The sequence below is a fragment of the Nannobrachium achirus genome (assembly GCF_963921795.1).
Source record: "Nannobrachium achirus genome assembly, chromosome: 7".
NCBI classification, from domain to species: domain Eukaryota; kingdom Metazoa; phylum Chordata; class Actinopteri; order Myctophiformes; family Myctophidae; genus Nannobrachium; species Nannobrachium achirus.
The window spans coordinates 52,427,698-52,453,424 of NC_137816.1; the positions used below are offsets into that span (position 1 = coordinate 52,427,698).

The 25,727-nt window shown below is 40.8% G+C and overlaps 1 protein-coding gene across 1 annotated transcript; it reads left to right on the forward strand.

Annotated features, from left to right (window-relative positions):
- Positions 1–4,304: 4,304 nt before the first annotated feature.
- On the forward strand, positions 4,305–25,156 carry tmem255b (transmembrane protein 255B; the record flags this gene model as incomplete). The annotated part of the gene is made up of 9 exons (XM_080730303.1): positions 4,305–4,404; positions 5,801–5,943; positions 6,233–6,295; positions 14,537–14,626; positions 20,874–20,954; positions 22,024–22,109; positions 22,879–23,032; positions 23,969–24,118; positions 24,917–25,156. The coding sequence occupies 9 exons, from the start codon at positions 4,305–4,307 to the stop codon at positions 25,154–25,156; spliced, it is 1,107 nt and encodes a 368-aa protein (XP_080586429.1).
- Between the last annotated feature and the right edge of the window lie 571 nt (positions 25,157–25,727).

Consider the following 25,727-nt stretch of genomic DNA (forward strand, 5'->3'; position numbering starts at 1 on the left):
CTCTTGTGCTATCACTGCTCATGTCATAACTCTCCGAGATAAGTTTTATATGAGTAATACATAATGTAATATAACTCCTATAGTGCATCTTGTTTTTCTATATTATGGTGTTTAAGATCAATCATATATAACATAATGATACACGCAATGATATAGCAGTAAACATAACACACACCTAAGGTTACGGAGGTGCTGATCAATGGAAATAAACTCAAGAGGGAAAAAAGTGCAATAATTTGTAGTGGTTAAACATGTTGCAATAATAACATGAGTTATACTGTATGTGTGATGCAGGGAAAATGTATTGTGGGATCCAACTGCACTTACCACACTTACAATATTGTGTTGTGACAGAGATATTAGCAATATACTATACACCTTTTTATCTGATCTCCACTGCTATTTATTAAATGCCTCTATCAGCTGTGCTCCATCAGTTTACATAAGCAGTTTACATACTGAATACCTAACTAACCCTATATCAGTGTTATAATAAAATATTATGAATTCAAATAAATATTTTGTCATAAACTGTTTTTGTCCCTTCATGCTTGATATGCTCTCTCTCTCTCTCTCTCTCTCTCTCTCTCTCTCTCTCTCTCTCTCTCTCTCCTCTCTCTCACACACACACACACACACACACACACACACACACACACACACACACACACACACACACACACACACACACACAACAATATGCTTTTGAGGAAACACATGACATGATGTACAGTACTATTTCTGAGATATTAAACCTATACACGGCATGCCAGCCAGATAAACCTAGAAAGTAGTCTATACTGCTGTTAAGGCACTTTGTAGAACAGCCCATTCTCTTACAGCCTACATAGAAATGTATGTTAAAGTATGGCTAGTAATAGCCAAAGCCAAATTAAACAAAACCGCAACACATTCACCCCTGAAAAAACAAACATGAATCCCCATTCCCTCCAGAAGAACTGCTCCAATAGTTATTCGAATAGAGAACTGAGAACAAAGGACCCCGCAGTGGTCCGTCTGTCATTCAATGTTATATGAGATACTTCAATGGTTTCCTGTGGAAATGGGTCAGTGACGTGACGCCCCAAAAAATGTGTTTTTAAAAAAACTTTAAATTGCAGGCATAAAAGTTATTTACTTTTGTTCTACTCACTCTCAACCTTATGGAAATACATTTTGTTTTTAGATATTTTATTGGAATCAGACTTTATTCAGCAGTTTGTTGTACTTGTGCCTAAAATCGTCATATGGTGTGACATGAAAATAATTGTTCATAAAATGAAAATGGAGTACATCTTTCTTAAGTTACTCACTTTATCAAAGTCCTTTATCATAACTAACCAGTGATCCACTATAGTTTTTTGAAAATTAATTATATCTGTATATTTTTTTCATAATCGACACTCTGTGTGAGGCCCATGTTCATGATCTTACAACATATTTTAAATGTATTCTGTCAAAACTTTCTCTAAAATTACACAAATATTTGTGACTCTTCCTGATAATATTCTCTATGTAATCCATAAACATTTTTTTGGTTTAATCATTAATAAAGGTATGACTTTTCACTATTTGGAATGTCACACCAAATGATTTAGTGTCACACCGTATGATCATATCTTCATGTGTCAAAGCAAACTGTGTTTTAACCTACCTATTAGTGAGTACTGAACTTTACTGATTGATTAAACAATTACCCAGGATAACATGGCCTTAATATTTCTGAACAGGATATTATTGTAGGGCTTTAACATGGGATAAGAAAGAATTGTAGTAGTAGATGGATGATGAGGATGTGCACAGGAATGCTACGCACACCTAAGTCTTCTGCCGGCCCACGGCAGAAGGATCCTAAAGAGACAATAAGGCGCATAGCCACACTTGGAGCCAAGGCAACATTTTATTAACACCAATTAGTGGAAACAGAACTCAGCATTCAGGTAAATTGCTTTTTTCCGAAGTCTCCTGAACTTGAACACAGCATTTTGTGTTGAACAAATGTAATTAGGAATCATGACATTACACCACATCTCCACTAGCTAAAGAGTGCTGGGTTGCGCAACTCCGAAAATAGCTGATCTACAAGCTCTCGCAGCACAACGTGTTGAGAGCTTGTAGATCAGCTATTTTCGCTAGTTTTGTCTCGGGTCCTACCTTAACACTGTCCACTGTCCAGTCCAGTGAGTGAAAGTACAAAAGTATTAGATCAGATTAGATTATACATTTAGACTGTATTGTACATCAGCCAGTCGTATTTGGTGAGGGTAGCAAACCGGCTGCCTTGTTGCGGTTCTGCTATGCCACAGACAACCTCCTGCTCTTCGTAGAAAATGCAGTCTCGCCCCTTTGGCTCCTCTCTCCTTGCTGGGTCATTGTTTAGTTTCTCCCTGTACTTTCTCGTTCTCTCAGCACTTGTCGTTTTCCAGCTGACAAAAGAAAATGGAATGTATAGTTTAAGACAAAGAGAAAATATTGTTTAGATTGAAACAATATGTTAAGGTTTCTGTGAAGGGGTTTCTGCTCTGTCTGATGAATTTGAAGTATCACTGAATGAAGCTAAATTACATTTTATGTAAAAATGTTAAAAACAAATGTTTAAATGTACAAAAGAAACATGGAACTTTGTTATTTATTGTTATATCTGTAGTTAAATACAGTGTAAATCATATGGTGTGACAATCAAGTCATATGGCGTGACAAGCAGACATGTCACACCATTATGATTAAGTGTCACACCATATTACGTTTTCTGCATTTAGGTTTACCTTGAGGCTACTATGTACACATTAGCATGCTAACAGCATGCTAGCTATAACAAAGCAACCTAGATCTACATGGAAATATGACCAAAACTTCAAATAACTTAAGCTTTTTTTAATGAAAAGGTGTCACACCAACAGACATCCAAAGTGGTGAGTTTGTCAAAGTTTCAACAAGATGGCATTTCATGAAAATGTTAAAATCATAACTCACCTCAGACACCTGTCTTGCAGTTGTGCTGGGAGTGCTGAATAGCCTTACAGAAGAAGGACCTCTCTAGCCAATAGGTGTCCAAATAATTGCCTGTTTAATTTGTCCAAACTAGTGTCACACCAAATGATTTTGGTTTGGGGGACAAAATGTTTTTGATCAGAAATGACTGAAAACATTATGCTTTGACTTTGAAAAGATATAGGCTCACAAATAGACATTTTTTTAGCCTAAATTCATTTTCAAATGATTTTTAGCAATTCTTTTTCTTAGTTTTATTCAAGTTCCCACTTTGAGAAACAAGGTCAGGACAGTCACACCATATGAGTTTTGCCATGTTTGGTTGAAAATTCTGAAGAAATGAGGAATGAAATGTTTTAATCTTGAGTAAGTTCACATAAAGCTTAATGTCCTGCACAATATTCAGAAGGTTTTTGACAAATATATTTTTTATTTATACATGTTTGACACCGAGGACAGCGAAAACGTTACGTCACGTCACCCACCCAAATAAGCCAAGTGCTTTTCTAGGATCTCCTTTTAGTGGACCTTGTATCAGTGAACTGTACCGTCATGAAACTGTACTTTTTCCTATGCAAACTTCTAATAAAGTCTTCAATCAATCAATGGGAACAAGCCATAGGCTTTCTTGGGTTTAAATCCTCTTTAGCAGACCTTGTATTGAACTGTACTTTTTTTTTTTTTTTTTTTTGCTAACTCATATTCAATCAATCAATCAATCAGGTTTGATTATATTTGTTATTATATTTTGTATGAATTCTTTATTTAACAGTTTATTGTACAGTGACTCGATTATTCAAAGGTGCTAAAAAGGATAACACAAAAAAAAGGGCTTTGTTTTCTTTTTGGTCCAGGCTGTCCTGTAGTTATAGGCTGTATCTTGCTGCTGATTGGCTAATGGCGTGAGAGGCTACTTGCATGTTCACCTTTCTTCGTTGCCCCTGATGATCGTCTGTGTCTCAGTCTGTCTGTAGAGGAGAGAGAGGAGTAGCAGCCACCCCGGTCAAAAAGAATAATATAGCCTATAGCCTATGTAGAAATTCAGTAGCATTGAAAGTTAAGTTTAAACAAAACGTGGTAAACTGACACAAATCCATACCATAATATATGCGCGAACATGACTGGATTATAAGAACTATTCATTCGCACACCACTTTGCACCTGTGAGGAGAATATGATGCGGGTGATGTTGTGAAGTGCTGTCTGCAGCTCTCCATCAGGTAGGACCGTCTGGTCTCTGCATCCTCCATCCTCACTTTAGCCTACAGTACATCTTTGTTCAACTTGTGGAGAACTGGTCGCTGTGGTCAGAAATGCAGCAGCTGCAGCCTGCACAGCCAACATCGGCAGCCCAACAACAACAGACAACTCAACATGCTCAACAAACAACAGCAGAAGTACTGGACCCAGCAGGTATATTTATAATCACACACGCTTGGGGCTGTATAGCCTATGCTTGCTTTGTTGTTTTATAGACACAATTAATTGTTAATTTGTTTCAGTTGTGAATTGCAGTGGTGATGGGAAAAGTTTTTTTTTTTTTTTTTTTGCTTGAGTCTGTCAATACTGCAATGTAGAAATACTATGTTAAAAGTCCGGAAGTCAAATGTACTTAAATAAATACGTATTTCCATATCAAAATGTACTTAATGTACCAAAAGTAAAAGTAGCCTAGGCTACTCACTAACGTGCAGAATGTCCCATTTCAAGTTTTACATTTTATAAAAATCTTTGTACGTATTTAGGGCTGAAGTGGTTAATGTATGTTTTGTAATAATAATTCAAATCTACAAAGTAATTAGTAACTAAAGTGTTCAAATAAATGTAATGGAGTAAAAGTACAATATTTGGATCCGAGATGTAATGAGATAGAAGTAAAAGTATTGGAAATTGGAAACACTCAAGTAAAGTCCAACCTCTACATTTAGTAATTCCCTTTGTGGGGTCCTTTGTTCTCAGTTCTCTATTCGAATAACTATTGGAGCAGTTCTTCTGGAGGGAATGATGAGGATTCAGGTTTGTTTTTTCAGGGGTGAATGTGTTGTGGTTTTGTTTCATTTGGCTATTACTGTACTTGCCATACATTTCCAGTATTGATACTTTTACTTAAGTACAAAATATGAGTACTTTTTCCACCACTGGGCTGTTGCATCAAAGAAGGTTAGGGGTTAGTGGTGTGTGTGTGTGTGTGTGTGTGTGTGTGTGTGTGTGTGTGTGTGTGTGTGTGTGTGTGCGCGCGCGCGTGTGTGTGTGTGTGTGCGTGTGTGTGTGTGTGTGCGTATGTGTGTGTGTGTGTGTGTGTGTGTGTGTGTGTGGGGGGGGGGGGTGTATATGTTACAGTTAGTTTGAGAAACCAGTTAGATTGGGAAAGGAGCGCTTGTTTTAGTTCACCTGGATGTGGAAGAAGCCCATGTCTCATTTGACTGCATTAGTCCCACGCTGGTGAATGCTAACCTGGGGATGCTACTATGCGTAAACCTAACCCTAACCTCAGTAAAACTATGCCTAAACCAACACTAACCTCAGTAAACCTATGCCTAAACCTAACCCTAATCCTAACCCTAACCTCAGTAAAACTATGCGTAACCCTAATCCTAACCCTAACCTCAGTCAAATTATTCCTAGCTCCCCGAAGGAGGCGCCGCCTGCTCCACCTTGTGCCCAAAAACGAGCGCTCCTGTTCTCAATCTTACTGAATCTCAAACAAACTGTGACATATATATACATGTAGTCCTACAGTATGTATAAAGCTTCACTTATAGGCCTATGTGTTCTTCATTATCTATTCATCAAACCCTGTGTTCTGAAGCCGAGTACTGGAAGCGGAGGCATACAGCGCTATGGGTGACCATCGCCCTGCTGTGTCTGTCTATTGTGGTGCTGGCAGTGGGCTTGGCTTCTGCCACGCGGACCGATAATGTGCCTGTTGCTGGTTACTATCCTGGCATTACAGTGAGTAACACTTCTCCATATTCACACACACATTATTTTCCAAAGTCATACCATCCTTTTTATTTGTTACATGACAAACACAGTGCATGACGGAGGATGACATCACGATGAATTAAATCTCCACGATACGATTATAATGAGTGTTTTTTTATCACGATAAACGATAATGTCGCTTATCGTCCCATCCCTAGCCATGAACTTTAATAGGATAATCCTCAGTCTCTCAATATCGCTCTATTCATCTGTTCTTTAACACCCCCCCTCTCTCGCTCTCCGTCTCTTTCTCCAGGTTAGCTTTGGAGCATTCCTGGGTATTGTTGGCATCTATCTGGTGGAGAACCGCAGACCTATGGTGAGTCTGATGACCCAGTGTTGGGTAAAAGGCAGTGATTGTAAGTAATGTCTAACGGGGGAAAATTGCTGGACTATAAGCCACACCTGAATATAAGCCGCACCAGATACATTTAGTACAAAAAACGAATGTTTACATATATAAACCGCACCTGACTATAAGCCGCAGGTGTCCTTCCTGCTTCCCGCTAGAGCGCCCCTGGTGGCCGTTAGCTGTAAAAATCTATATATAAATCCTTGTTTAAGACCATTGTAAAACTGTCCGTTAGCTGTAAAAAATCTCTTTATAAGAGATTAAAGGGGAGCAGTTTTGGTTCTAAAAGAATAGTTGGTTGGTATATGTGTAAGGTCACATATAATTTGAGAGAGTTTAGCCTCAAATCATTCTCTAAAATGGGTCACTGTTCTCGGAAAATGTGCCCTGCATACCATAAATAAATAAAAGGGTTATGTTACAGACATTACAAATTCACTTAAGTGTTTATGGGGAAATTGCGCTATTATGAGAAAGAAACAAATCAGATTACCTTATGCTTTTGTAATGTGCTCCTGGTCCTTGCGTCCTCTTCAGTGAACATGACTGGATTTGTGGGAAGCTAAGTGAACGTGATTGACCCAGGACATCAATGACAAGGAAGGAAATTGTATTAGTATTGCCTAATGGCTGACACATCTCCTTTATTGTAGACAGGGACATAAGTATAATAACAACCAGCATCCTCTAGTCTAAAGCTAGACCATTACTGTAATAGTAGCTTATAACCACTTTCAACCTGATGTCCATATTTTTGGGCATGTCATTATTTATAGGTAAACATCTTCAAAATAGTACAAAGAAATTACAAAAATGTTCTACGAATCTACAAAATAAGCTCTGCGATGCATTGTGAGCTTGTAGGTGGGCTATTTTTGACTACATTCATCATACAACAAATACTATAAGGCTTAAGTGGTTAAATCATATAATCAATAATATTAGTGAAAGTTTGTCTGGGACTGGAGTAAACAAAGGGAAGGAAATGACCTCAACAAGTGACTTCTTCACCTAAATTCAAATTGGACACGGTACCAGATACTTCCAGACCAGTGGACTAGTTAATGAAAATGCCAACCAGGAGTTGCTTGGTGTTATAGTGTCTGTGGTATTGTCTTCCCAACACATGAAACCCAGTGTGAGAGTTGTTTGTGTGGATTACTTACATCACTGGCTCTCAAAATGGGGTGCGGGCCTCCCATGGGATACATGGGGAGGTTCCAACGATTCCTCAGCTATATTAGGAACAGTTTCATTTAACTTTCAACAGTTAACCCAATGACAGAATGTTCAAGAGTAGGTTTCATTACAGTATCTCCCCACTTACAGTATAAACAGTTGAAGAATTCTCTACAATATATCTCATGTTAAGGGTGGCACAAAATCCTTTCAAATGTAGGTCTGCTGTATAATAATATGTATCAATTCGGGGGTGAACATGTTTGAGAAACCCAACCTAACATGAGCAGTGGACAGTAACAAAGTACTTGAGTAGCCTACTGTACTTACAGTGAGTACATTTTGTGAGTATCTGTACTTTACTTGAGTATTTGTGTTTGTGGATATTGTACTTCTGACTCCACCATCTAGAAAGGGGAAAAGTAAATTATGAATTACCCTCTTAAGCCCTATTTCAAATATAATGAAAATAGCAGAACTAAAAGCTCACAATGTGTCATGATGAAGCTATCTTCCAGTACTTTAATTCAATTACAAACAACTTTCACTTGTAACATTTGACCAGTAGTATCTAGACATCAACTCAAGTACTTTGTCCACCACTGAACATGATCTGGAGAAGTGCTGTCTGTCACACATCATTTTAGGATTATTGTGCGTGTGTGTGTGTGTGTGTGTGTGTGTGTGTGTGTGCGTGTGTGCGTGCGTGCGCGTGCATGCGTCTGTCTGTGTGTTTCTGAGTGTAGAGAGAGACAGAGAGAGAGAGAAAGAGACGTAAATTTTTCACGAGGTGTCCTGTGCCTGGTCAGATCACTTTGTCTTATGTTACACCACTGCCTAATTTATACTCTGCCGTACAACGGTGTCCCACACTGAAAATAGACGATCTACAAGCTCACAACTCGTCGTACGACTTGATTAGGCTTAAATGATACCATATCTAATGGTCCTATAGACGTGTTCTTGGATGTACGCCGCAACACTGCGCGCGCGCGTGTGTGTGTGACCTAGAGAGAGAGATTTAGGGCCGGTGGTGCCTGCCTCCCCGGCATCGCTCCCAGTTCTCTGCTTTAAAATTTAATGGGACGACTGCTGCCACACTGGCGCAGTGCTTCAATGTCCCTTATATCTGTCACACACACATACACACACACGCACGCACACACGCACGCACACACACACACACACACGCACACGCACACACCTTCCTTCCTGCTGGGTTCCTGTGGCCTGTCTGTCTAGTAAGATGATCAGAGGCTGGCAGAGCAGGTTTCCTCATTAAAGAACAACGTAGCGTATCGTCACACTGCAGGGAACATCTGATCGCCCCCAAACATCTTGTACTTCCAGGATCATGCAGCGCTTTTCAAATGCACGAGCGCCTTATTTTAGCACTATATTTTCATTGTGGATCCTTATTCCTTATGTGTCTCTTGATATGTCTTGATGAATTGAATACATACCGGTATAGGACCACAATGGAAACAAGCCCTCTTGGGCTTTTGTGTGATCCTTTAGGCCAGGGGCCCCCAGCGGACCCCCGCACCACCGGAAAAAATCAATATGGAAAAATAGTCAAAAGTAGCCGATCATACATGTGACCTGACGGTCGCTTATCTCCCAATTAGGGAGTCTTACTGGTTTTCAGATATTTAACCACTTGAACCGTTAATACTTACTAAACCTTTCACTCCGTACTTAGTCTGCTCTTTTTCCCCTCTACACCAAACCTCTTTGCCGAAAATAGCTGATCTACAAGCTTACAACGCCTCGCACTGTGAGGCGTTGTGAGCTTTTAGATCTGCTATTTTTGGTTAAAGTTCTCAAAATATGGACGCTAGGGTTCAAGTGGTTAATATAAAAAAGGAGAAAAAACAAGTTTCTATCACACAAAGATTTGAAGGACCCCCTGTAGTAACTCTGAGGACCCCCTAGGGGTCCCGGACCCCCTGTTGAAGACCCCTGCTTTAAGCATTATTGTATAACTGTACATCTGTACTCTACTGCTCTACTTTTCGCAAAAAAGGATTCAATCAATCAATCAATCAATCAGACTTCATCAGTTTATGACTTCACTTGTCTATAACATACACGTATCTATGGCGTGTGACTCCAAATTTGGGCTTCAGCCTGATCCAAGCCCTATTGACTTCCATTATAGAGTATTTAAAAAAAAATACTGTATAGAACAGTATGTTAAATAAAATTTGGGTACGAGGTACTACTCTGACCTATTAGCTCTGGTGAAACACACACACACACACACGTTTTTGTTGAAGGCTAGCCTCCTATTGAGCCACATCTTGAACGGAGGCCTGACTCCAACCTTTAGTTCGCGTCTTGTCTCATCTCGTCCTTCCTCCGAAAAAGGTTGAAAGGATTATGGAGCATGAAATTATGTCGCTCCCAAAAAATTGAAATCAAATAGTCTGTGAACCTATATACTGTCCATGCACTAACGCTTCCAGTCCCTATAATAATAGGGTAATAATCCACTGGCCTCATCCAGTTACTGCATGCATTGATAGTCCCTTGCTCCAGAGGGTTCCGCCTGTATTTCACACACTGCTGTCCCCTCGGTCACCTTGTGGTGGCAGAGCAGAACACGGGGGCCATTAAGAAAGGCCATATTTTTTACTTCCCAGGCCATGGGATGTCCAGTGCTTATTACAAGTGTGTCCAGCTGTGGTCCTGATTGCTATTTCAAACCCCAGAGCTCCGAATGACCTTGCAGGCAGTGGTCTGTGGCCGTAGTTAGATAACATGGTCAGCGTCTTCATTGTCCCTTTCACAGTCCAATCTGGAGTTGTGAGATCTCAAGTATACGTTCAGCGTTAAATTAACACTCCAGATTTAGCTTTTTCACCTTTTTTTTCCCTTACGCCTCCGTCATTACATAATTATTTAATTGTTATGTTTTTAAGAGACTTTTAGTTTTTATTCATTTTATAGTTAGTTTTATTTTATTTTTGTAATACTAGAAGCTGGGCCGCCCTTCGGGCGGCCCAGCGTCTAGTCGGCGACCTGGCCAACTCGGGAACGATGTAAATAGGGAATGAATCCCCCGCCCTTTAATGCAAACCCCATTATACCTGTTGTCATAGAACCCGTTTTGACCATCTGTTTGCCTGTGTCCATTTATGCCCATATATGGAGATATCTGTATCTGTCTGTCTGTCGGCGTCCATTTTATGTCCATATATGGAGATCACTGCAGATATAGTTCTGGGTCCATTTTATGCCCATATGCCCATATATGGAGATATCTGTCTATTTGTGTCCATTTTATGCCCATATATGGAGATCTCTGTATCTGTCCGTCTGTGTCCCTTTATGCCCGTATATGGAGATATCTGTTTATCTGCGTCCATTTTATGCCCATATATGAGATCTCTGTCGCTTTTTGTTTGTTTCTTCTTTAAGCAGAATACACAGCCTGCTTAAATCTGCATCATTCAAGTCATCTTTTCTTTTTTGGAGCGGACCCCATGAATGCCCTGTTGTCATAGGACCCGTTTTGACCATCTGTTAGCCTTTGTCCCCACCCTTTAATGCAAACCCCAATATACCTGTTGTCATAGGACCCTATATCTGGAGAAAGCGTGTGCCGGTGGGAAGAACGGTTCTCGAGATTCACATACATACATACACATTCACAGAGATTTTTTGTTGACTCATGTGGCGTACGTGATGTCACAGCCTTTTATGAAGTGATGTCACAATGAGTCAGCGCTTGCGCCGATTTCCTCCGGAACAGCCTGATGTCAACAATCAGCTCCGCATAAGGAGATTCCGAACGTTTCGCGCCGGTTTCGGAAAACCGCGAGTCGGGTCGGGTCGAGGCCCTGCACTGCACTCCGCGCGGCGGCGGGGAACGCGCGTGCCGAATCTGAAGCCGGTGGGACGAACGGTTCTCGAGATACGTGGATTACAAACAAACAAACAGACAGACAGACAGACAGAGATTTGTCGCATTTATAGATAGATGAGGTAGCCAATTCTTCAGGGGCGAGATTCAAAAAGGTACAAAAAACTATTACTATCAATTATTATTATCAATGAAAACAATGTATTGACAATTAAAACAGACAGAACAAAGAAATGTAAAGAGAGTATGAAATGCTGACAAAGAGGACATTTCTCTCTAGTTATGTTTTTGTTCATTTTGTAAAGACATTCAGGTAAGTTACTGTATAATTTATTTTGTAACACTCTATATAGTAATATTTTTGTCATAATATATAATAGTGTATTATCTATGACCTATCTATGAAGATTCCATATTTGGGCAAGGTTTCAGCCTGATCCTCCCGCCTTTCACTAACACAATAAAATGTACGTTAAAACATGTTGTGTGCTATGTGAAAAAATAAAATGCTTGGAGTTACTTCTTTGGCCTACTGGCAGCATGCAAAACAATTTGGTGGCTGATTGGTTCTGCTGTTTGCAAGGTTATCACCGGACACGGCGGTCAGACAGATGGACCCATTTGTCTTGCATTTGTAGCATCTTACATGGCCATGCTGTAATGTATCTTTTGCAATTGACATTTATTTCTATACTTCTCAATCTCTTAAGCGCCAATCTTAGGAGCAGCGTCTGTCACTCATCCCGCCCTCCTCCAGCCCCTCTGTCCATATGTATCATTCTCACTGGGGCAATGAGTGCTTTGGGTGAGGGAGGCTGTTTTATGTGCTGGCAGCTGGTGCTGAGGTAATGTGAACTAATGCAGTTGTCAGAAGTAATGCAGTTGTCAGAGTCTATTGTCTATGCTGCTCGATGCTGGCCTCATCTCCCACTTGCAGCCCATAAAGGCAGAGTCATTTACCCTGCTAATGAACTGGAGGATCTGAGCTTGTGTCAGATAAAGCCTGCAATCTTCCAAATCGACCGAAAGATGGTCTAGATGGTCGAGATTTTTACCTCCTTATCGATCATCTGGATCTTTCGCCCATAAACAGCTTTGCTTCTTTTCATACAAAGTCAAATTGATTGATTGATTGATTGATTGATTGATTGAAGTATTTATTAGAAGTTTGCATAGGGAAAGGTACAGTTTCATGACAGTGTCATATAGCATTGAATGACACGCAGAAAAAATGTTTTAAGTTGTGGTTCAGTTGTGGAAAAAAACATTAGAAAGGTCAGGGTGAGGTAAGGTTAGGCTTTTACATTTGCACAGTTAAATAAACAATATGTGTACAGTATGTCTCTGTAATGTCTCCAGGAGTGAATATCGATTGACAGACAGACATGCACACAAACAGACAATGTACTGGTATTATCTGGCAGGTTTGTCCAGTAGTTTTTGTCCTGAAGGAGGAATTGGCCAGGCAGTAAAAGGTTGCTTAACATTAAACTTTATGATCAGACATCTGTGATCAGCCAAGCGTGAATGTTGGAGGTAAAGGTGTTGGTATAGCTGAAGTCTGTGAGTGTGTGAATGTGCACATGTGCATGTGAGTGTACATTATAGTAGTTGTAACACCTGTTTAATATCCATAGCGCTTAGAGGTTGTCCCCAAACCCCTTCTGTGGAATCCATTTGGGAAGGGTTGGATGCTAAAGCAATGATCAAAGGAAAGGTAGAAAGCATGGGCCGACTTATTCCTCTCGTCTTCTTTCCCCCGTTGGATCCCCATTCCCCAATTGTGAACAAAATAAGCAGCAGCAGCTAAGCTATCCAGTATCCATATGTCCACAAGTCAACCCTTCTCTTCCCTTAACTCAGGAATAATTGCAAAAGATAAATACATTGTATCATAAAATAAAATAATTCCTGAAGGGTCTTTGGTTGCATGAATAAAGGGGGTACCCACTACCCCTAGTTTAAACCACTTTAAACCTATTTTATATTTGAAAATAGCCGATCTACAAGCTATGAGCTTGATGTCGTTTTTTAAAAAAGTGTAAAAATCTGGAACAATCTCGGCGGTCTATGTGGGTCCCTGGCTGGCACAAAATAGTTTGAGAAGGGAGTCTGTGACTAAATAGCCTTACAAATCAATTTGGGGGTGCCATACAGTGTGCCCAGAAAAGTGTCCTACTTTCTGAGGTCCTGCTGGTGGCCACCCTAGTGTGTTCTCTGCAGATAGAGAGAGAGAAGAAGAGATGTTTCCCGTGGTTCTCGGTTCTCTCTCACAGTCATCTCTCTCACACACACACACACACACACACACACCATGGCGTACACGCGCACGTACACACACACACACACACTCACACTCAAAAGGTAGAAAGTTGCGCTAAAGAAGGGCTGTTTTCCGTGGTGTAAACAACACGTTGAAATATCCATGCTGTGTATGTGAGCACAAAGCAACGATTGGCTTGCTGCACTCACTGACCCAGCGTGTGTGAGTCTGTGTGAGTTTCGTATATCCTAGACGTTGTTTGTGCTTTTCTATAATAGCCAGCAAGTTGGTGTAATTTATTATTCTTTGTTATGCTAAAGAAATGACAAGTGCAACCTGATTATCGAATGACTTTTGTCTATTTTTTTTAACACTATGGACCAGAGCAATCAATCTCCCACTTGTGGGCTTTTTAGCAGTTTCCCCATCTGCCATTGTGCGTGCGTGCGTGCATGCGTGCGTGCGTGCGTGCGTGCGTAAGATAAGTTGGGGGAATTAGATTGACCTTGGTGGTGTTAAGGGTCATTCCGTTGGCCCACCTCACCTCCATGCACGTAAATCCCGCACAGAGCACTTTGTGGCTGACAGGACAAGAAGTTGTACATTTCCTTTATTATCCTGCATGCTGGACACTGCAATCAGCAAACACCACCACCATCACAGATATACTGTGTGTGTGTGTGCGTGTGCGTGTGCGTGTGCGTGTGCGTGTGTGTGTGCGTGTGCGTGCGCGTGCGCGTGAGTGTGTATGTGCGTTTTACTGTTGTATTTGCTTGAGTCTTATACAATTGAGGTTTGTCTTCTGTAATGAATTACTTAATTAATTTGTTTAACTTTAGCATTTGGATCAAAGCTCCTCTGCATTTCTCACATGCTGCTCTTTGTCTCTTTCTCTCAGCTAACGGCAGCCATCATATTCATCAGTATTGGAGTCATGGCCTCGTTCTTCTGTGCCATTGTTGACGGAATCATCGCAGCAGAGTTTATAGTATGTATTCATCGCTCTGATTTTGAATAATCAATTATGTAGTTAATGTATACTTTTATGTATACCAATGCAAATCGAGACAAACAGACACACACGCACGCACGCACGCACACACACACACACACACACACACACACACACACACACACACACACACACACACACACACACACACACACACACACACACACATTTTGTATTACTATACTTGTGAGGGCATCGACATTTTAGGTTGGCAATTTTATGAATGCCATCTTTATTGATTTCTTTGCCATTTTAAGCCTATCCATAACCCCAATCTGAATATTTCTTCTTTCTTAAAGAGTTGGTGCCATAGTTTTGTACTTTTTCTGGTTTTCATGTGTCTAGGAGGTTGACAGTATTTCATTAGACCCCCTGGTGTGGTTGTTATGAGCAATTATGTATTCCCTTTGTATTTGGGGTTTCTTCCTCGAGGCTGCCACCTTGTGGGTCAAAAGTGCCGGTCCAAAAACACAGATAGAGTGACATCATATAATCATCCCCTCCCCTTTTACCATTCACCCAACACTGTGGGTGTGGCTAACTTCAGCTGGGTCACCACCCACCATGACATTCATGCATACTTAATGAACTGGGGGTGTGGCCACATAAAAAAACTATTTTAACTCTTTCTGTATACTTTTTTGGAAAAAGATCTTCCTCCTAGTATAATCATAATACATGATAATCATGTTTTAAGGTGTCTACACACCAAACAGCCTACAGGAGACTCCTTCTGACTGTACACAGACTGCAAAGAACTGCAAAAAACTAAGCACTTATTTTTTATTTTATTTTTTTCAGACGACGCCGACTGTAGTTACTGTATGGCAGTGGTGCCAGGTCTGCTCCTTATAAGCAACGTTGATCCTGTTTTCCTATAATGTTGCTAGATGTGGGTTGCTTTTGTTTGGGCTTGTTTCTGAAGTGTAGTTGCTTATTTGGCCTTGCTTTCAACATTATTTTATAAAATAACTAATGTAATAGAGTTCAGAGGTGAAACTGGTCGCGCTTTTGGGCTTATTTTCATAGACCTGGTCGCGTATTTCACTCACAGAATCTGGCAACCCTAACCCGGCCGGAGGCAGCTCTGTTCTCCGTGCAGAGGAGGAAAAAAAAGAAAACAACAACAAGGGCACTTGATGGACTATTACTAGCCTACTACTAGCTTTGCTTTGGATCCGATTGGAATAGGAATTGAGAGTTGAGATTGAGAATATGGTATTTAGTAAAAATATGCGACGGGAAAATGTCTCTGGCTTGTTTTGGCTTGGTTTTGGAGCAGTAGTAAACTATTCTACAACTCCCTCAATCTTACCGACGGCGAGGGGCGACTGAACAAAACTGAGCAAGTCCAGTTTTCCAGTTTTCGGTCGATAAGGTTCCCGACCCGCTGCCGAAAACCTGACGATGAGCTCCCGTTCGGCAACAGACGCTTTCCGCCGCCTTCCGCCGCCGAATCGTCGCCGAATCTGTGCGGTTAAAAGTGGCCTTTAGAGGGGGGGAAATCATGGCACCACCTCTTTAACAATAAAACAACAATTTATCTTGCAGAGACCATTAAAATAGTCCTCACAATAGCCCCTTTTCCACTACGAGGAACCAGAACCTGAACCTATTTTCTTTTTTTTTCTGGTTTTGTTTCTGGTTTTGTTTCCATAGTTCACAGCCCGGTTTCAGACAAGGTTCTGTGAACTTTTTTAGGTCCTGCTCTTGATGTAGAACTAAACTTGAGTTCTGGGAACCTATGGGCCAGCAGCACTGCTGCTGCTCTTTTTTGGGACCTTCCCGGTTAGGTCTGGTTATGGAAACATCAACAGAACTGAGTCCCGGAACTTCACAGGTTCTTGAAAGTTCTTGGTTCTGGAAAGTTCTGGTTCTAGTTCTGGTTCGGCCATGTAGTGGAAAAGGGGCTATAGTCTAATTCTACTAAATGGGAACATACAAGTAGGCTATAGTAATACAAGTACACACAGGTCTCTTTTTTTAGTCATAACTTTAGTAATCTCTCAAGAACAGATAAAAAGGAACAAAACAGAGAGGGTGTTGTTTTTCCCTTTTCTTTGACTATTGGTTCCCAGATTGTAGCTTTAGTAATAGAAGGTCTGGGATGTAATCAGACACAGTGTGACCCCTATTCCCATCCTGATTCACCAGTGCACAGTTCAGCCAATCTCAGTGCCTGCAGTATGGTGGCTCAGTCCACTGTTCCAGGCAAACCTTCAGTAAAGCAGAGGTGATTGAATTTTCCCTTTGAGAGAGAAAAACATGGCATCCCAATTTGCTTACCTTCTCATATAACAATATATTGTAAAACAACAGTATGTTATAATACTAAATTGTATTTTTTACATAAAATAAATAATGAATACAAATACTTTTAATAATTATTGATTTATATTTAATATAAATCAATAATGATTTATAGTATTTTAATTTAAAAAAATTACATCATATAAAGTAAAGATTCATAGTCAATATAAAATCAACGCTCCAACTGTACATCATTTTGAATGAGTAACTGCTTATAGCAGCGCTTGAACTGAAAGTTCAATTTGATCTGCTGGAACTGAAAGTTCAAGCATGGAGTAAATAGCAAATTAACTGCATTTACATTTAAACCACTCAAACGCATTTTACAATGTACCTCACATTCACCCATTCACATACCCCACAATGGCAGAACAATGTTACACTTTAGTGTTCTAAACAGAATACCGACGGTAGGGCGTATCGTGAGCAGTTAAATTCAATTAAAAACACTTTATATGACCGACAGTCCCACCCAGAGCAAGCCATTTTGCGACAGTGACAAAGTAAAACTCCCCCTTAACTGGAAGAAACATCAGGCAGACCCAGGCAGGCTCTAGGGTGGGCAGCCATCTGCCTCGACCATGTCGGGGGGGAAAGAAAGAGAGAGAGAGAGAGAGAGAGAGAGAGAGAGAGAGAGAGAGAGAGAGAGAGAGAGAGAAGGAGAGACAGAGACAGAGGAGAGAAAGAGAGGGAGATACAAGCAAATTACAAGTAGTAAAGTAGCAATGACAATAATACGAGAAATACTAAATATAATAGCGTAAGATAGTATAAAATAATATAATATAGTATAACAATAATGATTAGATAGTATATAGTGGTATTAGTATAAGAATGTTAGTTAGGATAGCATACAGTATAGTATTTAATGTAGTATCAATCCACAATCGTGCTCCATGGAGAGGCCCGGTCCACTGTCACACTCTTGATCTGCAGGTGTGGGTCTGTAATAGCAGTCCATGGCAGTGGTTCTCAAAGTGGATTCCAGGGACTCATACAAGTCTGTAACTCTGGCAGTGTACAAATGGAACCAAATGAACCCTGACAGGGTTCATTTGGTTCCATTTGTACACTGCCAGAGTTAAGGGGAGACCTTGAAATGTATTTTAAAGTAGTGAGAAACACTGGTCCATGGAACTGTGAAATGGGAGACACAAAATAAGTGGAATTAGTGGCAGGCCTTACTGGAGCGTTGAGTCCGTACAGCGTAAAGTGTTAATTACAATTGCACTGATGGGACATGAACCCACACAACCAAAGGAAGGAGGAGAAGAGTGAGGAGGGGGAGTTAGTGGTAAAGTGTCCTGCTCCAGGACACTGCGACACAAACAGAAGCCAGGTATCGAACCAGAATCACCTACTATATACCAGTAAGACTCACTCACCAGTAAGGTCACATGTACACACAAAGAGGGCTGTAACTGCCATTGGTTCCTAGTTGTGTGGGCAATGTGTAGACATACTGTGTACCGATGTGCGTGATTTTAGGGCAAAATCTGTAGGAGCAGTGTCCAAAAATGTGTTTTGCAAGAATCGGCCTCATGGTGGCGCTAGAAGAGGGCCATGTGAGAAATGAGGGGTGGGGTCTCCGCGTTGCCTTGGCGGACGAATAGGTACCGGCCCCGGCTCTCCCGGACGCTCCTAGCCCGAGTTACGGCATTTTATGTGAGCTGCAGTGGAGGGGGTCCTCCACTGGGGGCGCCACCACTTTGGCATCCGTTCTGGAGCACCAGGAGTCGGTGGTCCCCGGGAATTCCCCGTGAGCAGCCATGTTGGAGTGGTCATTTGGTCATTTTTGCACATTTGGTCTTTTTTTACATCTGGGGGTCCCCCAGGGACCTGGGGGTCCCTGGAGCTCCGGGGGTCCTTGGAGGTTGTAGTTTGGCAGCCAAGGAGCGTGTGTGCAAAATTTGGCATGGATCGGGGCAACGGTTGCGGAGATATGACCAGGGCAATAGTGTGACGTGTGAGGTGTGACAGACAGACGGACAGACAGACAGACTGACTGACTGACGGACTGACGGACTGACTCACAGTTTGTGCAGGTTTTGATAGTAAGTGCGACCTACGGTCGCAATGAATCATAAATATGTATTTCGCTTTTGGAAAGCGGTATCTCTCTTTTGTTACAAACCCTGAGTCATACATTGACATGTATCAACCCTGAGTTGATACTGTACATTCACAGAATATTTTTGTAGAGCGATTAATGGTCCCACCAACTCTATTATTCTATAGCAACCCTATATACATGTATGTCAGTACATCAGTAGACAGGTTAACAGACCACAACAGCCAAGTGCCACAATAAGCTACAATATAAAATAAACTGCTGTACCTCTCACTTTCACATGGACGAGCGCACACACACACACACACACACACACACACACACACACACACACACACACACACACACACACACACACACACACACACACACACACACACACACACACACATTATAGTCCTTTGGTTTTCAAACTTTTTGTAGGGAAAGTCAACATTTTGAGGCACATTCATATCCATGCAAAGACAGACGGATTGAATATTTTTAGGGTATAATTATAATTTGCCTAATTGTTTCCCTCTCTATTGGGAATGGGAAGTGAGTGTGCACAAAATAGTCGTTTGGTAGAGTAAAAAAGAAATCATAACTTTTTGTTTTGTTTCTGTCTAACCCTAGCCTCTGTCTTACAAGATATCGCTCAACTTTTTGGAAACACTGGTATGGTTGTCTCTTGTAATAGTGAATATTTATATGGTTTAGGGGTGTTTTTCTCTGTAGATTTAGTGTTTTTTCATGTTGTTTGTTTTTAATGGACCCCTGAGTCTACAGAAATAAAGTTGATTGATTGATTGATTGATGTGCATCTAAAAATATAAATATATTTCGTGAGAAAAGTTCATTTCTCTCTATAATTTGAAAAGTATTCCCCTTTCTTGTGTTTAATATTTGTTGATGATATGCATTATTGTGTTATTTTTATGCTATGTTGAGGAATTTAATACAAAGGACCACAATGGAAACAAGTTCCAAGGACTTTTTTGTGTTATCCTATTAGCCAATGTCAGTTTACATTGTTTACAGTTTACACATTCTGACTAATAACATAATATTAAATCAATCAGATTCATTGTAAATAAAGTTAAATATTCCAAAATGTTTTTTTTTTTTTTTAATTTTTAATCTTGATGATTAGATAAGATCACACACACAAAAAAACAAAAGGAATATAAAAATGTCGACCATCTGAAAAGTAGACCTATGTTAATTTTTGCTACTCAGTATTTGGTCTGGGCTACTTTGAACTCATTACTTCATGGTGGAGGTGCTCAGCCTGTGGCACTGTTGAGGTGGGCTCATCTGCAGGGGTGTCACACCAAATTCTGGGCCCTGGGTACAAGGATTCACTGCGGGCCCCCCATGAATGTTAACTGTGCCGCGCTGTGAGCTTGTATATCTGCTATTTTTGAAAAATCGTGAAAATGTGTGCCAAGAAACCTATGTTTTCATGTCAGTGATGCTCAAACTTTTTCATGTGAAGGACCCCCCCATCTCAAAATATTTAGTTCCAGGGACCCCCCAGAAGCAAAATTTGAGTCACAAATGTTCACTTAAAAAATACATATATTCAAAGATTTTCGCACATTTTCACGACTTTTCAAAAATAGCAGATCTACAAGCTCGCAGCGCGGCACTCGGTGCCGCGCTGTGAGCTTTTATATCTGCTATTTTTCAATAGATAAAGTTACTAGGGCCCCTCCACCTTGGGCCCTGGTAACTCAGTCCCACTTTCCTACCCCTTGTGACGCCCCTGCTCATCTGTATTGATGTGTCTCTCAGCTTCCTCTGGACGATACCACTGATCCTCTTGTGTTTGTCTTCTGCTCACCTCACTGTGATGTTTAGGACACAAGACCTCTGCTACAAGAAGGATGTGACTATTACACCAGTGGATCTGGTTACGCTTTTGACAACTACTATACTGAGGTGATTTGAGCATACACACTTTCAGTCACGCACGCACGCACGCACGCACGCACGCACGCACGCACGCACGCACGCACGCACACACACTCACACACACACACACACACACACACACACACACACACACACACACACACACACACACAATTCAATTCAATTCAAATGAGCTTTATTGGCATGAGAAAACATACATTTACATTTTCACAGCAACCACACTTTCTAGTTTGAAAGTGCACCTCAATATATCTTTTAGATTGTTTCATGAAATGTGCTGAAATACAACCTACAATTTCCATAGCAAGTCAAGATATTTTTGTTTTCCTTGTATTATTTTAAAATTGTGTTTGAGATTTGAGGTATGTATGGTGTCAATGAAAAGGTTTATTCCTACATCTTCCACACATCTGTGGACATACAGATATTTTCGTTTTAATATAGCCTATAGTGTCACCTAGTGGTCAGTAGATGTGTTTGCTGGCTCATGGACGGTGCTGAATAGCCTTCTTGAGTAACATAATAGAACTTGGATACCACCCAGCGCACTCTTCCTAGAGACAGATTTAATTACTACAACCATAAAACAAGTTTACACTCTGAATATGTTTTATGTCTTCCAGACAATTCCATACTGTGCTTCGAGTCAAGTGTTTATTTCTCTGAACTGTAGCCAATTATCTTCTGTATTCTTCATTAATTACTCCTCAGTAGGGCTGCAACTATTATTTATTATCTATTATTATTCTATCGATTGCTTTTTTGATGATTCGAATAATCAAGCAATGCGTTTTGTTCCCCTACTAATTTGTTACATTTTTATATATCAACGATTTGGCACAAAACAATTGTAATATATTTTTATAGCGTGCAAAAATAGCCGATCTACAAGCTCAAAACAGATTGCGATGCAATGTGTTGGGAGTTGTAGATTGTTTATTTTCGCTAATTCCCCCCAAATTAATTCAATTGATTAGTTGGATTAGCTGTTGCACCCCTACCAACGAGGCACTGTTTGAACGTTTTTTTTTAAAAACCTGCTGAAAACAGTGTGTCTTTTCTGGTGTGTCTGCAGGTGACGTGCAGATCGCTGGACCACACATGTAAGCTCAAAGTGAGAAGCAACACCTGCTACTGCTGCTACCTGTACAGCTGTGAGAAGTAAGTCACTGGAGCCTTTGGCGTTTAAGCCTGAAAGCTGCAATGCATTGCATGCCCTCCCTGTCCTACGAGGGACTTGAGTAGCCTGGGTGCCAGCCTGTTTGCTCAGTTCCACGATTTGTTTTGTCTCTGCGGAGAGACAAAACAAATCGCAGAACGGAGTGAATAGGCTGGCACCCAGGCTAGGACTTGAGCCCAGGTCTCCCACTTTAGCAGTAGGCTACTATTTTACACATAAGTGCGTGCGTGCGTGCATGTGTGCAAGCGTGTGTGTGCGTGCCTCGTGTGTGTAATTCAATTCAATGGGGCTTTATTGGCAACATGCGTTTGCCAAAGCAAAAAGGGAACAATACAAAGAAAACTAAAATGATGTATGTACAATTAAAAGGGAATGAAGAAATGTGCAAACAGAGCTGTGTTACTTAGCAAAATCTATTTTACAAAACCATAAGAATTGTGCATATTTGCTGTCAGAAAATAGTCCTACATCCACGTAGGAGAGGTTAGCTTGGGATAAACTTTAGCCACAAATGGTAGCAAATCTAGCAATAATTAAATGTTTTGTATTCACTTGGTATAAAATCTTTGGGACAAATCGCAGAAAATGTGTTTAAAGGGAGATGCTCTGTTTGTATGTACAGTATTTCTATGTACTGAGTTCACTGCACAGGGTGCATAGAGTGATCTCTCCCTCTCTCTCTCTCTCTCCCTCTGTGTCTCTCTCTATCCTTCCACAACCATGCTGGCACTTCTCTTTCCAACCCTCTAGTCAAAACTACCAGTACTATGAGTTCACAGGTGTCAGTGGCTGCTGGGATGTGATCCACCTGCATCGTCTACTGTGGGTCTCTGTTGTTCTCAACGTGATGGGCGTGTTTCTGGGCATCATAACCGCCGCCATCCTTGGGGCCTATAAGGACTTGGTGAGCAGGGCTTCTTTGTCATCGTGATGGGATATTTTCACTTTCAACCTGGCGTCCCTATGTTGTTTTTGTTATTATATGTTAACATTTTCGAAACTTTTCAAACAAGGTGACAGATTGTGAGCTTGTATATCGGTTAAAATTTTTGAAAGTAAAGGCTTAATTAAGTGTTACACTCTGAGAGTGCACCACTTAAGTTTATACACTCTTGGAGTTGCAAATGGATAAATTAACAGTTACCCCCCGGCTCCACCGGGCGCGTTGAGCGCTGCGTCAACGGCAACGCTTGGAACGCTTCCGTTTTAATTAATGAAGGGTGCTCCACTGCCGACATCAACGACAACGTCGGACGCTCAAATTGGCCCCGGTTCATGTTTTGACGCCGTCTTTTTGGTGGAGCCCTAGCCTAACGCTGAGGATTCAGCTGTGCAGTTTCAATTTAACCAAATTGTTGCCTAACATATGTATAGACACCTGAATCCATGCATCAAAGTGCATATATTTGTTATGGTGAAGCCATATTTGATAATATAGAAAATGTGTGATCTTGACTCAAGGCTTGTGGTCTACACATTGCAACCAGAACCACTGCTCCGACTGATAATAAGGCCTGTCACTATGACTCGGACATAACCATGCTTATAGTACATATCCATCCACAGAGTTAAATTCGCTCTTAAGGGCTGTCCATACTGTCTCCGACCACCAAACCTTCCGATGTGCAGCTTTCCGAAGTCTTATTCGGGGTAATGCTTTTCAGAAGTTGTGAGTGACGTCATTTTGTAGTTTCCGACGAAAAGTTCGTGGTCGGAGAGAGTATGGACAGGCCTTTAGAATGTTGAAGTGTACACTTGCTCTTGTACTGTACACACTTCTACACCTAAATGTTATCTCTGCTCTTTTGTTGTTGTTGTTGTTGTGCCTTTACACCATCAGAAACCCATTACTCAGTCTCAGATGTGTCCAAGCCCGGTGCCACCTCCCCACATCCTATACAACCCTAACCAGCACATGGTCTCCTATTCCAGCTACTGTCCGTCAGGGCAGGCTTTACCTGCCTACCCAAACTATCAGATACCCATGCAGGTATGTCTAAAGACAATCTACAGTTCTACACAAGATTTAGAGATTCAAGTCAATGTGTGCCAAATCATTCATACTCCTTGGTGTTTGTTCCTTGATGTTTGATTCTGATTCCATGTTTTCAAGTTAAGTTATAGGTAATGTTTCAATGACTATGGACTATGGAAAATGTCAACAAACACAAATTAATGGGAAAATGCTGAAGCTTTACATATAATGAAATGTATTTAAAGTGTGGTGGTGTTATGGTCCTTTGAACTAATTACCTCCACCAGGGTGTTGACCTAGTAGTTTAACTGGGTAATTCACTGAGCACACCTTGCTACCTCTGCTGTACAGTGCAGTGGCATAGTCACCTACTGAACCACATATCACAAAATAACCAGTGAGGTGGGAACAGTACTCAGTTTTTTTTTTACTTAAAAGTATCAATACTGCAATGTAAAAATGTCTTGAGTAAAAGTAAAAAAGTATTGGTGTCAAAATGTACTTAAAGTACCAAAAGTAAAAGTACTCATTGTGCCGAATTTCCCTGAAGTGAAGTGATTAATGTATGTTTTGTAATAATAATCAAAATCTCTAACTAGTTACTAAAGTTCTCAAACAATTATAGTGGAGTAAAAGTACAATAGTTGACTCTGAGATGTAGTGGAGTAGAAGTAAAACTAAAGTATTGGGAATTGGAAATACTCAAGTAAAGTACAAAACACCTCGAAATTGTACTTAAGTACAGCACTTGAGTAAATCTATTTTGTTACTTTACAGTACACCACTGAAAAGAACCCTGTCTTTCCCAAACAGCATCACAACTACCAGGCAGCGTCCACACCACAGCCGGTCCCAGAGGGAGGGCTGACCTCCACCATCTGCCTGTCTGAGGAGAGCCAGGCCCAGCAGCCCTCTCACGCTCCCCCCCAGCCTCCATCGCAGGGAGGACTGTCCCAGGAACCAGGGAGCTACGGCATGCTGACGCCCAACGCACCTGTCCTCTATGGACCTGCCTATGGTGCTTTCGAAAAGCCCCCGCCTTACCCCTGCTAAGACCATGAGCCAAAAACGTGCAGAACTGCAGATCTCAACAGTCGTTTTCTTGATCAGTCAGTGAGAATGTAGCACAAGACACTTCATAGACAGACAGCCCTGTTAGACTAGTTAGCATACAGTGATGATGTAATGCTTTATTTGTTTGTTTTGTCTGAAGGGAAATCAACACTAACTTATAGATGTTTAGTGTTGTTATATCCATTATAATCGAATTATTCTGGAGCCACAACCTGGCTTTCACACTCTTGTGTACTGTATATTACATATATTTGAGTGTAGCCTATCGAGCATAGGACAGTGATCTGAAGAGCTGCTTCTGTAATAATCTGTTTGATTATCAGCCTACTCATGTATTGTCTGTGTACTAGCAACTAATGTATGTATGAGCGTGATCGATTAAAAAAGGGCTTTCTTCACATGTGAACGGTAAAGTAAATGAGCATAATATTGCTCTACTACTTTAAAACTGTGATGTTCTCATTAAATTGTTCATACATTCAGCTGGTTATTATTGATTCATGATTTACATTACTTTTTGGGACACACCCAATTAAAATGTAAGCTTTAT